Below are 15,532 nucleotides of genomic sequence, written 5' to 3'. Positions count from 1 at the left end.
CAGGAGCTCCAGGACAGTTTTCTTCGTCTGTCTGCGCAGATATAACTCTCCATCCGCCTGGAAACACAATATACAAGAGGATCAGAACAGAAAACTGTACATTTATGCATTTTATGGTTCATAACAAGTCACAATGATTTATTTTTTGTTTGTCAGTGAAAAAACTGGTGACTTCTACAAACCTGGGACTGGGCGGTTGACGCATGTTTGAAGGGCAACAGACTTATTCAGAGACCCAATACATGTTGTGTAGGAAGTCAAGTCAAGTACAATCAGCGCCAACTATGCCGGTCCACTGTAAGGACAGGAACAGTTGACAAACACCCACTGATATTAACTGCATTAATGAGATTATTTTTCCAACACAGTTTTGGGATCAGCTGATCACTCTACTGTTGAAACATCCATAGTGACTGATCAGAGTAGTGTTTGTGTTTTATTGTGTTTATTATTCCTTTCTCACTAATCTCGTCTTCATGTTCCCAGTTTTGAGAAATGTAGGATCTATGAATTGATCAGGACCACGACCCTTGAGCAAATGACATGTGTCTGTTATCAACATGAAGTTAAGTTTGTTTTTCATGGAATCTAACAAATTATTGTAGAGCCCCATTCACACTTGACATAAAACTCTAACACTCTGTAACATCCGGCTTTTGTTTTTAGCTTTTTCTGACTATTAATTGGCTCCTGCTCCGATAGGCAGTGATGGAAATGACACCCTGTTGGATGCACGACTCTCAGCCTCTTTCCTTTCACAATGTTATGACGTGCATCATAGAGAAATTCAAGGCTTGGAGCCTCCGTCTGTCACTTCTTGGCTACAGAATCCATCCATATGTTTTGGTTTGGGTTTGAACAGACTTAAATGAAAGATATAAAACTTTACAGCTGTAACATTGTGACTGCTTTCTGTGGTTGAGCACAGTGGTGATGCTGAGCATGAAAAATGGGAAAGCAGAATTGTCTAATGGGAAAAGTTGTCCTTTGGCTTTAAATGGATTTACCTTTCTTAAAAAAAACTGCATAGAGCGCTCGTTTTGGTGTGTAAGCTGTTTAATTAGCGCTCTCTGGGCTTGCTTACATCAATTGATTTTAGCAGATGTTCGTGTTGTCATTTTCTTACCCCCTACTGCGAATTGTGACACAGACTAACGTGTGGGGTGACAAACGTATGAGTTCCAGCGTCAGACCCCAGCTGCTTATATGACAAACCCTTTTAAATGTCCACCCAACACGGATATTGGACCAATCAAATTACAGAAGTGACGTTGCCAGCTAGACTCAAAAATCCCCTCCCTTGTGTTGGAGACACGATCGCTGCATAACATTTGTAATTGAAGTAGAAGTACACAAGTCAAAGCAAACACCTTGATGTATGTTTACTGATTCCTTAGCAGAAATGAAAAGTGATTTCGGTTGAACAAGGTGTCTGAAACCACATCGTGAAGAATGAGCTATTTTGAGAAATCTCTCCTTTGCTAAACAGAGATCGATTTTTTTTTATTCTATTCATTTTCTCCTTTCCTTTCTCCTTTCCTGTCTTTTACTGATAAGCCCCCCTCACCACGCAACACAATGGCTCCATTGTACTAAACCACACAGCTGATAATGTTACGTGACATTAAGGCCAATGATGTTAGTTCCTATTCAGAGAGACATTTTGATTGGAACGTAGACTCACAAAGAGCAGTATAATATTCAATGCTTTCACAAATTAAGGAATCCAATATTAAACACAGTCGCCATCGATCTGCACAATCATGCTCTCTCACAGTATTTTATTAGTCTGTATGTCAGGAGATATTTGTTTCCAGATATGGAAAAGTGAGGACTAACTAATGCAGCCATGATATTAATGATGATCTTATTAACTCATATATTTGCCGTTCCATATATCAAGTCAATGTGTGGAGCCCTTTGCTACGAGTACATTGATTTGAAGCCTACACAGGCAGTCCATCTACAGCAGCAGAAATGCTGAGAATTCCCAATGTCATTCAACTCCTCTGAAGTAAGAACTCAATTGTTTTTCTCCTTTTTTTTTTTTTTTTATGTATAATAATATTCATATTCCCCTGAACGCTGACCTGTGAAAAAAGGGGCTATTTCAGAGCTGTCAGTGCAATGTCTTTATCTTCGCTTTCCAAATGTTGGGGTCAGCCAAGACTTGACGCTCAGCAGACAATTCTCCCAAAGAACTAATGTGATTAATGGGTGTCACTTAAGCAGGGTGGGGTGAGGTTGAAAATGGATGTGAAAAAAGGAGATTGTTGCTGGAGAAAAGGTACATTGGTGGTAGTTCATCAGCAAGAGTTTAGCCCCGCTGTAAGCTACGTGCGGTAAAATGAAATGTTCAATGTCACTTTCAAAGTTTAAATATGGCAGAGGAATGCAACCTTGGAGTGAGGTGTGGGTCAAGAGTTTACTGCTAGCAATTAGTGTGCTTTGTGTTGGTAATGTTTGCAAGGTGCATTAAGGCATGGTTTGCTGAAATTCCTGACAGTGAACACAAAACTAAACATTCTCTGGCATAATTCCAGCTTTGCAATATTGCCGTAAATTGCTGGTGAGTCTATTTGCTGTACAACTGTCCTGGTTTGTCCTTTTTCCTTCTCCTGGCCATCTTTGAATCAACAGCCTCTGGAAAGCTTCATTTCAAGAAGGAAGACAGCGCCGTTTTATACATGTAGCAGGGTTCCAGCACCTCGTAATCAAACCCTATTGCCAAAGGAGGTAGCAACAACACAAACTAAACCAGGTCAAACTACCATGAAGACTAAACTTCATCCAAACTGCCATTGAATGCCCCCAGCTTATATAGAGCAGAAAGACCAGGGGATGTGAATCTCCCTGATGACCACACTCCTTCCATCAGGCTCTTGCAGGGAGATGCCACACACAATGATGTGGCAACAGCCAATAGCGTTACACCCAAGGCCTGCACCATGAAGCAGAATTTATGGTTAGCAAGGTCACTTGGGGTTTAAACCTGGGTTTGCAGGTTTACGAGAATGGTTCACTTCTTACAAATGCAAATTGCCTTGGTAGCATGTTATGTGTGGTATAACAGATCAACATGAAGAAAAGCACCACCTCCTGATGAACCGGTTGTTGGAAAATTGCATTATTTACCCCATGGAGCACATTGGGTGGATCATGAGAGGATCTGATGGGAAGGCTGAGTGTACTGACGATATTATATATTAGCGACCCTCATTATTGCGAGGGCCGTCTCCTCAGCAGGAGTGTACTCCTTTCTAGGAGGGTCCCCTCCTGTCTTCTTCATTTCACTTATTCCCTCTTGGCTGCAGCAATGACCGACATCATCCTGCAACAAAGACTGACTGAAGCTCTAAAACATTGTTGCTGTATAAGATATGACAGTAAACATACATACTGAATTATTTTGTATTTCTTTGGTTCGACACTGCCGGGATTAAAGCTGAAAGGATGATGGTGAAATTGTCACACAGATTGGAATACATCAACATACACACACATTGCGTCCATACATGTAGTCAGACCTGCTCATGCTGTAATAATGGAGAACTTCTCTTACTTCATGCAAACTGTTGGTTTTAATCTGGATTATGTGTTTAACGTCCAGTCGATGTCAAATATCGTAGTTTGCTCTTCGTTTGTCAAATATGCCGCTCTGCTGTCACTAGACTTGTGATTGGTCATATGTTGTAAACATGCTCACCTTTATGTGACTCATTGAGTTAATTGTGTGGATGGTAGTGAAGCCAGATAATGTAGTGACATCCTGGGTGTATTGAATGTGCTTCTTAGTACAGGCCTCTGCTCTTTTCTGGTTTCTACATGATGTCAGATTATGCTCACAGCTGGACCTAGATTTCTTATTCATTTGCAAAATCGGCTTTTCACAAATGGCACTTCCTCTCTTCAAGTTGACATTAAAATTAGTTTCGTTTTTTTTCTTATTCTAGCAATATCCTGACAAATCCAGCCTTTAAAATCTGTTTCTTAGAATGTCTGCCACCTGTTCGAGGCATCTGTTCTTTGGTGAAAGTGTTTACTTAAATGCGGATTGTGGAGCTAATGATGTGTCATTTATAAATATTTCACCAAAATGTATTTGATTTTTGATGGCTGACTAGATCACGTTGCCTGGAATATTTTACACCTGATGCGATTCAAGTGGGGCAGTTTTTAATGAGTGCGGTGCCTTAAGAAAGAGGAAGAACTCTTTTGTAATTAATTTGAAAATCTACAACACTGCAATAAGACTGGTAACTGGGATTCAGAGATTTTACTGTGTGCCTATTGGTTGATACAGGAGGTAATGACACCTGTCTGTAAATTTGGGAAAATCCACAATTTATCAACTTGACTTCACCAGATTCTGCTCTTAAAATAATCATAAACTATTGTTATCTGGCTGTAACTCTCTAACAATAATAATGAGGCATCAAATTTATTATTCAAGACATTTGTTTATTCATATTAATGTTGAATGATTTGATTATACACACAGAGACTATGCATAGGCTGAATAGTTTGGATCAGTCATCCACAGTGAGAGGATCTGTAGCTGAGGGTTTAAAGAATGTAGGCCTTCCTGCATGTTTCAGTGACATTTACACGACTGTCGTCCATATAATGTGAGAAAATCACTCAGTCAGTCAGTCAATTAAAGACTTTATTGGTGTATAAACTTTCATACAATCTCATTCTAACACATTGCACTTCACATACTAAAAACAAGACTCAATGAATACAGGACCTTAGGAACTAAGGAAACACCATCATAAATCACACAATGTTGCAAAGAAGAAACCCTATATAAAATTGCATACTGTAGCAAGAGAGACCAGAGACTTGGACTTAGGTAACAGGAACTCAATTTGGACTTCTGTGGCGGACTTGGACTCTTAAACCATAATAAAGCACATGAAACACAATCCTGCAGAGTGTGAACGCGACACACAACTGGAGTGGTAGCAGCCAAGTGCCACCTCTCACTGTCCATTTGTCTGAGGAGCAAACTGGCTGTGTTGGGGGGAGATGTTAAAGTGCGTGTGAGTCTCACGGTCGTCTGTCTGGTGACAAGCCTGAGCCACAATAAGGCAACTACCACCTAACTGCTGCCCCCACCTGTCGTAGAAAAAAAGCTCAATGTCAATACTCACCCGGAGACTGATGACGAAGGTCTGAGGCTTCTCCACGTTCACCTGGCTGGGAGGCTTGACAAGCAGCAGGGTCGCTTTCTCTCAAATGACTCTAATGAGGTCGAGAGAAGTTTAATGTTTAATGTTTCTATTTATTTCATCTGCGCATGATATAATTATAAATAAGCAATATCTTTTAAGGAATGATGAGTTAAGAAAAGTCAATGTAATTTACAGTGTGTTAGAGCAACACATGCATTACCATGGAGACAGGCTCATGTTATCACTGACACATTGTCAAATCAATTCTAACAATGGAAACTGTAAGATCAAGGTTGGCAGCTGAGAAGCTTTTTAAAGGCTTTAAAGCCATATGAGCATTATACATATGTTTGTGTGTGTATATATATATATGTATATATATATATACACATATATATATATATTTATAGATACACATATATATGAATGAAAAGTCAGAAGTGCAGAAAATGAATTTGTGTGAGCAGCATACTGATTGGCCTCCTTATCTTTAGATTGCAGGTGTCTGATTTGACGATAGAAGAAAGACTTGTTGCTACCTCTTTGCGGTAATCTCAATTAAAATCAACTCATTAATCCATAGATATGACATCAAACCAATGCTATGTGAGTAAACACAGAAACAGAAACACATTCCACTGCATTTGTGTCACAGGAGTTGTCAAATACACACGTTTTTCAGTCCCTTATTTACCGTGGTATTACATTAATATTCTGTAGGACACAGACAGTATTAGATCATAAACAGGGTTTTAAAATAAGCACTCCTTTAATTTAGTCTCTCACCTGGAATGAGATTTTTAATGAAAGCAAGGAAAGTGCAGCTTTGTGGCATATAACAAACAAAGGAAACGAGGTGTTGAAATAAGTGGGCTCTGTAATGAGCAAATGTATTAAAGATTAAATTACAAGTAAATGAATATTACACAAATGAGAGAGAATGCAATCAGTTACTTAAGAGTAAAGATGTTATTATGTTCACAGACATAGCTTGGAATTAAACAGATTCTGTATCATGTAACTGATCAGTATCATGAAAAAACTAACAGAAAGTAATATATAATGATCCTCGTCACAGGCCACAGTCTTGGAGCTTCATAAATATCTCTTCTTTGAAACTGGCAGGTTTTGAATGAAACCCCGTCATTAAGATTAGCTCTGTACACGGCACTAAATAAAAAGCTATTTTTAAACATGAAATCAATGTTAAGAGAGCGCTCTTCTGATGTTACACATAAATAAGTAGTTTAAAAACCGACTTCTGATACCAGACATTCTGCAGCTCTGGTTTCTTATGCTTGTAAAAAGAACTGAACAGAATAGAAATCCTTTGTGATCAACTTTGAATGGAGTTTAAAGGACATGGCCTTTTACGAGATGTCGGTAATTAAAAAATGCTATCGATTTGCATCATGGGAAATGTAGGAACAAGTTTTTTTTTAATCTGTTTCTTGTGAGTCCTGAGCAAAGACACAATGTTCAATTGCTGCAGCGCCACTGTAAAAAAACCCGGAGGTTTTCCACTGAAGCTGTTTTAGGACATGACCTGTGGGTAAATTGGCTACGGAGTTTACCCAGAGTTCTCCTTTCACACAGGTTTTCTGCACAGACACGTTCACAACATCACATCCTCCGCATTATTCAGGCGAGAGGGGGAAGCAGAAAGAGGCAGGAAGTGACGTTTTAACTCTGCTGCAGAGATTTTCTTGAGAACACACAGACACCAGTGTCCGCTCTTATCACCAAAGACTCTCTTGACGTCTATGACACCTCTTTTTTCACTGAGAGATATTTGTTTGTTTTTTTTCTTTTTTAATTTTTGCATCTATTAGACATTAGAAGCTTCATCAACCCGCCCAACTCTGGGAAACATACAATTTTCAGGCAAATGCATGTTTTTATAGTTTAAAACATAAAAATATTAATTTAAAAGAAACTTTATCAATATGAATAATCATATTTAAGTAGTCCTTAGCAGCAGGCCTGATTATCACAATCATACCATAGTTATAACCTTAAACTGTAGAAATCCATGACTGATATTAACCTCTGTTATATATTATTATAAAATGTACAGTTATTCCCCACAAATGTGTTGGTTTTATTTTATATAAACTTATAATAACAAAGGTAATGGTGCAGTGTATAGATACATTAGTCCGAGGTGTGAACAAGTGACCTGTATGTAAAAGAACAACTCCATATAAATAGCTGCAATCAATATTCCTCTATAAATTAATTCACTTTTTCACCAATATTTGATTGATTCAAACTTTAAATTACCTCAAACACTTCTTCAGTGTGAATTCTAAGGCAACTGGAAGACAACGTTATGGCTTTTTGAGTATTTAGCAGCTTGTGAAGAAAAGTTATCAAACAACAATGAAACAGTAGAAATGTGATATGTTTTTCTCTCGTTCGAATTTTCATTTTGACACATTTTCAGCATCTATGTCCTTGGTTGTGGTGACGTCAGCTCTAAATATATATATGTTACAGGGATTCAGTACATTAGGGGCGACAGTGGAGATAATCAAGGTTAGTTTGAACCTTTAGTGGCACTTTGCATCCATCCGACAACTACTGACCTTGCTGTGTCAGTGTGTGCATGTCCATGTGCCTCTAACCTGAACCTCGGGCCCACCCAGCCTGTTTGCTGTAATCTATGTGTGCTGCACCCCCCCCCCCCAAACGACCAGCACACCTTCATTACTGCCCCAGATAGTGGCATTGGCAACTTGTCACTTGTATTGATTTCTCTTAAACTGCAATTTACATGGATATTTGTGGGCGTCCTGAGGGCATGGCTGCAGCCTGGCGCACGGCCCCGGCCTCCTCGCTCTCACCTCGCTCTCCCCTTGCTCTCTCTCTGCCCCTCAGGCCGGTAGGAAATGTTTCCGCCCAACAACAGAGCCTCAAAGTGACTTTTCAATCTGACATCAGCAAACATGTCGTGGTGCTTTTCCAACAAATAGGCTGTTTTTAAAAAAAAGTTTAATGGGAGGGAGCTGCTGAGGGTACAGGAGGTGTTTTTAGGGAAGTAAAAGCTTTTACAGGCAGTGAAAGCTGATTCATGTCGTTTTTAATCATCATTTTCTTTCCTTTTATTGCGTAACTGCACATATAGAAACGCAAACTAACACAGTAAAACCAGCCAGGGGAAGCGTGAGAAAGTAAATAAATCTGCATGCACTTTTTTCTCCTGAACTGGCTGTGACTATGTCCGGCAGTCCCATAGCGCCTCCTCCCAACGCACACCTGAACTTCCGCTGCAGAGGCCGGGGGAATAAAACAACAACCCGCAGCTATAGAAAAGCCACAAATTCTTTCTGAAAGCTTGGACGCTGCGCTTTCACACAAAAATGCCAAAGTGTCACAATGTTGGAACTCAGCGGCGGCGGTGGCGCATTGTCAGTGGAGTTTCTACCTCCTGTGCTGAAGGTCACCCGGCCCTTTCAAAATAAATGGAGCCACATTTTGTCATGGAAATTGTAGAAAAAACGAGTCAAAAGGAAAAGCATAATAATTAAACTGACAGAGCGCATATCAAAGATGCATTTGATGTAACAGAGTTGTTGCTGCATGTGTGAAAAAGCCAGTTAATTGAACATTATAGCGTCTTAGCGCAGTAATCTTCCTTTGAGTGACTTTAGAACAGAGAGCAGGGATGAGGGGGGGGGTTCACTTTAGATCCATAATCCTGCAGGAAAATGAAAAACCCAAATCTTAGCTGACAAAAGTAGTTTACAAGGAGAAGAAGAAGACGCTTTAAGTATTTTCTAGTTTGTATTTCCTCCTCAGTGTCTAAAATATCACATCTTTCTCTTCCTCTAGCCTGAAGTTGAGTTTACTGAAGGATGGAGAAGCAGGAGAAACCCACGTTCAAGCCCCTCATGCTGCCAAACATCCGACCTGCTGCAAGTGCCCTTGAGCAAGCGTCCCTACACCAGGCTGACCTCTGACCTCTGAAGGGAACAAGCTTCCCCTGCAGTGCATGTGGGAGAAGAGGAGGAAACTAAGTGTGTGGAGTAAGTGGGGATGGGTGAAGAAGGGGTGTGGGCTGGAGGGTGTCGCTGGTGATGTCACACCTCCCAGACAGCCACGATTGGACCCTAATTAGAAAGCTCGGCAGCAAATAGATAGGAGCCATGCATGGTTGAATCCAAAGTGGCTGATGCCAAACATTTCTAGTCGGGAGAGGAGCGGGAGGACCGGAGCCGCTGCGCTGAGAACAGTCTGTGTGTGTGTGAGCTGGAGTTACAGAGGTGATACACGAACAGCAAGACGCACACACTCCTCCCTCCCTCTCCACGCTGGTTCGCAGGGAGAGCCGAAATAGTCCCGAGTCTACGTCAAACCTTCTGCGTTATCGCACAGCAACGGAGGCTGGAAGCGACACAAAGTACAAAGCAAGAGTCGAGCCGCCCGAGTCCTCCCAAGTTGTCCCTGCGCTTCGCTCCAAAGCAGGCGAGGGGCTGCATGCGCCGATGGCATCCGTACTTGGAAACAGCAGCCGCGCGTCCGGGGCTCAGGGCGGCCAGGTGAAATGCAAGCTGAAGAGGAGGAGGAGGAGGCGATCGAAGAGAAAAGGTAACAACTTTAACACACTTGTTTTGTTTTTTTTTAGTGCCCCTCTTTCTCCTTCTTGTGCGAACAGAGGTCGTGCGCAACCTTGGCGAGGGCACCGGAGCGCACCGCCGGCCACAGCCTGCACGCGCTGCCGCCTCAGCCAGCTCCGCGCCGGGTTTAGCTGGTGCACATATCGAAATATATTGGAAAGTGTAGGAACATGAAGAAATGTCAGCTTCTCTGTGAATGAAGCGTAATATAACCCGCTCCAGAGCCTTTAAATGACGCATTGTCTCTCCGCCGGTGAAGCCGAAGTTGCCGCTGCGCTCCTGTCCTGAAAATGCTTCATTGTCTTTTACATCCAGGACAAGAGGAAGGGAATTAAACTCTGAATTAGCTTTAATCGTTTAAATAAGAAACGCAGTCTTGTGAGAAAAGTGCCTTTTTTTTTTTTTTTACAATTTAACACATGAGCTTTGATTCAAAGTAAAATAACTTTCTTATTAAAAAAGACACAGGTTTCTTCCCTCATATCTATTATTTCCTTCAAATAATTAAACTAGTGTGTTCTGCTGTTAGACAACCCCAATGCTCAGTTGAAAGAAGCTACACATATTTCCAAGTAAATCACTCACACATTTAATTGTTACTTTAACAAGGGCTTGACACGCAGTCTTTATTTTCCTCATAATTTCTCAGTTTCTTTTTTCTCTTATTGTCTAATTTAAAATAATTTCCCTTCAATACAAGCTTTGGATCTTAGTGCTGTGCTGCTCCTCATTCACCTACACTCAACACTGTAAAGTTTGACAAACTGTTCTGGGCCTGAGACAGAAAAGATTGAAGCTGAAAATAAGGCAATAGCTGCTCGACAATTCAGGAAAAAACATTTGATTTAGAGCCATGATTTTTATTTGTGTGTATTTGTTTTTTATTTCGAATCAGAGGTGTAAAGAGGAGAAGTGTTCCTCATGAAGAAGAGAGGATGGAGTCTGTGTTAACACAGTGAGACACACTGGAAAACGCTCAATTATATGTGTAATTAAAATGGAAATGCTGCTGATTTCCACTGAAACATGATAACGGTGACATTTTTTCCTATTGAGTGTTTGTCTGTAGCCGTACCGTGATAGATGCTGACCAGTGTTCGAAGTAAACAAATCCCCAGTATGGTCTAGATAACCCAGTAAATGACAGCATCTCTGCCATTGACTTATGTCATTTATTCCACAAATTCATTGGAGGAAAACAAAAGAACACTGGACTTAAATCACACATTTCCATCTCAACACCTCTCACTTTTTTGAGTTGTGTGGTAAAAATGCTCACAATTCACCACTGAGTTTTGTTCGTCGTGAAAATGTATCCGCAGTGTAATTTGTTGTTCCGTTGTGCGCTCCTCAGTGGGAAAAATGGGGAAATGACATTTTGAAAAGATTGAGAAAAAAGTTCTTTCGGATATGTCAGTGAAACCTTTTGATTTTTTAAACTGCATGTGGGGAAACTCTCCTGATTTCAGTTTTCTTGATTATTTCCTGAGGTGTTTTCTTCTAATTAACAGCAACTTTCCCCCTCAAACTGAAGCATCAAACATTTATTTGCTGTGGAGAAGCCACAGACACTCCAAGAAATATTGCATGATCCTTTTTTGCTTACATTTCCTGGCACCTCCCTGAGAAACGCAGGGTAGGACTAAATAAAATAGCGATGACACGTTTATTTTTATTTATTTATATGTGTAACAGATGAGAGCACTAGTGTTTGTGTTGTTTATGCTTGGAGATACTGACGTGCCACCCCATTGCATTGTGGAATATGGATGAAAGCTCGGAGCGTGTTGACGTATCCGACTGCAATTGAATGCATAACGAGCTTTCATAAACACTTTGCACTTGTCATCAAACTACAAACAGACAACTGCACCTCATTTCCATAACCTCTTGATTTTTAATAGCCCAAGTAATTGAGACAAGGCAGACAATACATAAAATATAGTGCTGAGGCAAATGTATTTACATAATGGAAACGACAGAATTGGTTCCACAACATTAAGCATTGCATATGAGTATCACACAAACGCGCGCACATTAGCTGACAGGCCTTCGCTTGTGTTTCCGTACGGCTAATTTATCAGCACTGCTGATTCATTCTGATAACACGGGACATTAGGGGCCAGTTCAGGGGACCGCTTGTAAATGAAGTGTGTCTTTAGGAAGTGCTGATGGCCGCTGACTCCTCCAGAGCTGCAGGAGGTGGACGGATTGTGCTCAGTCAGATCGGCCCTTCCTGTCCCATTGTTTGTCCCGGGATTATTCACGTTTCTTAAACCGTCCAAATATAAATAGAAAATAAAAGCACTTTGGGATTGAAGGATCTTTTTTCAAATTACACAAAGCTGAACTGATCCAGAGCTGAAATTTATTCCTTCATCCCAAATGTGATCATCTTAAAGTTTCACACAATCATTTTTTTACAGACCTCAAGGCAAAAAGTCACTGAGGGATTACTGCTTGGTATTTGGGGCTTAATCCCTGGAGAAGACTGCAGATTATTTGTAGATGGACTCGCTAAAACCTGTGTGTGAGTATTCAGAAGGTTGTAAGCAGATTCCTCTTCACAACTTCTATTAATTTCCTTTTTTTTTCTTCCCACGGCTAAACTCTTCTTTGCAGTTGTTCAGTTTTGGATGGACGAGACAAAATAATTGCAGAATGCAGATTACAGGCCGGAGATTTATTTGTTCTCATCTTTTTGGCACCCGGGCCGGTTCTCTGCACAGTCTTCCTAGAAATCCCACACTTTACTAAATCCACCATCTGTGTTTTTGCTCTCTGTGCTGCAGTTTGCCAACCGCTGCCCGCTGCCTCATCGTATTGTTCAGGTTACAATGCTCCCGTCAGCCCGGCGCTCTGCTCGTGTACACACCTCGCTCTGTATTTGTTTGCTCTCCCTCAAGCGCAGCGTTTGACCACTGTCGTTGCCCCCGAGAAGGATTCATGGACATCCTGTGTGTCTGCCTCTTTATTAATCACAACCTTTTGTGATTTATTATGTCGCTTATGTCTGTAAAGGGATGTCGGTGCCACAGAGAAAATCCTTGTTGAGGTGTGTGACAACCCGGTGGTGTGCAGGAAGATGTGAGTGTGTGTGTGTGTGTTTTTGGCAAAATCAGACCTGTCAGTCAGCAGTGTGGCCTTTCCCCCTCTCATCTGCCTTTAACTGGGACATATGTGCAACATATTCCTGGTCTTTTATCCATCGAGGTTTTTAACGTAAAAATAAGCACTGCAGAGATTTATAGACCAACATTATTTCTTTTTACAGCCGTGCTTATCACCCTGTTCTCTCAGCGTACCGTACAGTATATCAGCGAATCATCGAGAGCGCCGAGGGGCAAATGTGAAAAACGCAGTGTAACGTAATTTATGTGGCAATTACTGTTTGCGCTGTCTTTCTGGGCGAGGTGGCGGCAGAGTGGGTGAGGGTCGTCACCCTTCTCACATTCCAGGCTCCTTTTTTTTAAAGAGAAGCCACCAGGGGAGATGTTAACTAGGTGGACGCGACAATCGGCGTCAGGCCCACGGATGCTCTCCGGGGGATTCTTTGAGTGTCGGAGGGAGGAGTGAGAGGAAACTCGGGCTCTGCGGAAGCATCCGTTTCTCTCAGCAGTGATGATGACAGTGATGAAGGAAGCATCGGGGTGAGGGCAGAGGTCAGGATGGAGAGAAGAAGCTGAGGAGCACAGAACCTCCATTAGGATTTCAGCCGTTTTAAGAATCCTTATCCTGCATTGGTTTGCACACGCTGGATTTTTTATATTAGTGGATTTCCACAAATCTCTCAGTAATGGTCTCTGATAGATGGAAAGCTTTTGTCTCTGAACTGCAGCATGTTTAAAACAACTTCGAATAGCTTTGTTTTACACGGAGGGTGATGCATTTTTTTGATCGTACAGTGTCAGATGTGAGAGATTGTCTTCAGCCTGTAATGAAGCATGAAATTAAAAGTTGTGAGGTGACAGCAGCCTTATTGGAAAACTTACATATTTCCAGAAAATTCCATCATATCTGTTAAGTTAGTTTCATCGTGTCACTGGTTGGTGGTTAGTTTGTTGCTTTTCAAATGTTCTATGACATTGAACATTATTCAAAGTAAAAAAAAAAAAAATCAATAAATGCTTTATGAGCAGCATTTATTGTACAGTGGGAAAAGTGAGGGAGGTTAATGATGTGACAAAGGTTCACGTAGCAATAGAACGTGGTACACGGTGTCTTGTCGTCCTTTGTTGACTTGGGCATTATATTTTACAGATACAGTTGATTAGCGTTCAAACTTATGAGATTTGTTTCTGTTGCTGGGTTTTTTTTTTTTTTTAATAGTTTGTACTGTCAAGTATCTCCAGTTTGACTCTGAACAGGGATATCATCTGTCCAGTCAAGGCTAAAAAATGAAAAATATTTATATTTTATTTTTTTTGTAGCTCTGTAGCTTAACGTTTTTTAAGTAACTCCAAATTGCCAAAAAGAGACAGATTTAAATTTAAAAAAATATATATTTATATTATATATATATTTTTTTCTCAGTTTGTTTTCCACATGTTAGACTGCATCAGTAAAAAGCTGCAATATAATATAACAGATAAAACCAGAGAGCAGGGCTTTGACGATATGAGATTTTCACTAAATAATAAATCAGTCAACTTCATCTTTAACATGGTTTATTGCATTTTTCATCCTGTTTTTAACAAATGAATTACTCTAAAAAAACTACAATGTATTTATACCTTTTAGGGTTTAGGGACCATGATCCCTGTGATTGACGACTGGGTAATTGTATATTGATGCATTTTCCCATTGATATATTACATTGTATTATTATTATTTGTAGTAGTAGTATTGCTTTTCATTTGAGTGGTTATTGTCTGCATGTCTGCATCGCCAGCATATAACTTACACTTGTGACAATCACACACACACACACACACACACACACACACACACACACACACACACACACACACACACACACACAACTCACACTACTGTTTGTGTGTGGGTGCCTCGCTGATACAGAAACAGTGGGGGAGATGATGGACAGACAGATAATAAAAAGTCCCTGTGAGAGAGAGAGAGAGCCCAGCTCATATGGTAGAACTAGTAGAGAGTAGCTAACAATGTGGAGTGTGAACCAAATAGTCACAGCATCACGATGGAAAGACACAGAGATGATTTAAGTGGCGCTGTATAATTCAATATTATAACATAATATCAGTAATTGATTTTTTCAATATAATGATTGTCATCAGTATCCGGTTATCGCAGCAGCTCTGTCATGAAGCGGCTCAGTGCCAGATATTACTGCAGCGAGATCTTAATGAAAAATGCTTCCTGCTCAGTAACAGTGACATCAACAGTCCAGATATCGGGTGCAGTTCAGATATAAAGACAGCCGTGATGAAGAGGACGTTGTTCAGTATCGTATTATCACTGTGTCAGTTTTGTTCTGCCTGGTGCAGAACCTGTCTATCAGTCCGTATGCAGAGCAATGGTACAGTATGTTTCCTGCAGTGGCCTGCATTCACATTCAGAAACATTCATAAATGAAATCCTAGTGCAGCAAGACATAGAGAGACACACACTGACACACAAAGTCACTGGAGTATGCACAGACACACACACACAGAGAGACAGGCAGAGGACTTAAATGAACACACATCTTGCTGATTGCTGCAAATGATCCACGCCACCAGTTTCCTCATGCTGGTTTGTTTACTGGTTGATCTGGTT

At 40.7% G+C, this 15,532-nt stretch overlaps 1 protein-coding gene across 1 annotated transcript in view; it reads left to right on the top strand.

Moving 5' to 3' along the window:
* The window catches only part of adarb2 (adenosine deaminase RNA specific B2 (inactive)), a 221,803-nt gene that overhangs the window by 39,701 nt on the left and 166,570 nt on the right, over positions 1-15,532 (top strand). Inside the window, exon 2 of the mRNA XM_069513099.1 lies at positions 9,012-9,767. Coding sequence (XP_069369200.1) covers positions 9,665-9,767 — 103 coding nt within the window. The 5' untranslated portion in view covers positions 9,012-9,664. The remainder of the gene's footprint in view (positions 1-9,011; positions 9,768-15,532) is intronic.

The sequence above is a fragment of the Paralichthys olivaceus genome, chromosome 17 (genome assembly GCF_024713975.1).
Source record: "Paralichthys olivaceus isolate ysfri-2021 chromosome 17, ASM2471397v2, whole genome shotgun sequence".
Taxonomy (NCBI): Eukaryota; Metazoa; Chordata; class Actinopteri; order Pleuronectiformes; family Paralichthyidae; genus Paralichthys; species Paralichthys olivaceus.
The sequence above is the reverse complement of the archived record's forward strand: the minus strand, read 5'-3'. Positions and strand labels throughout refer to the sequence as shown.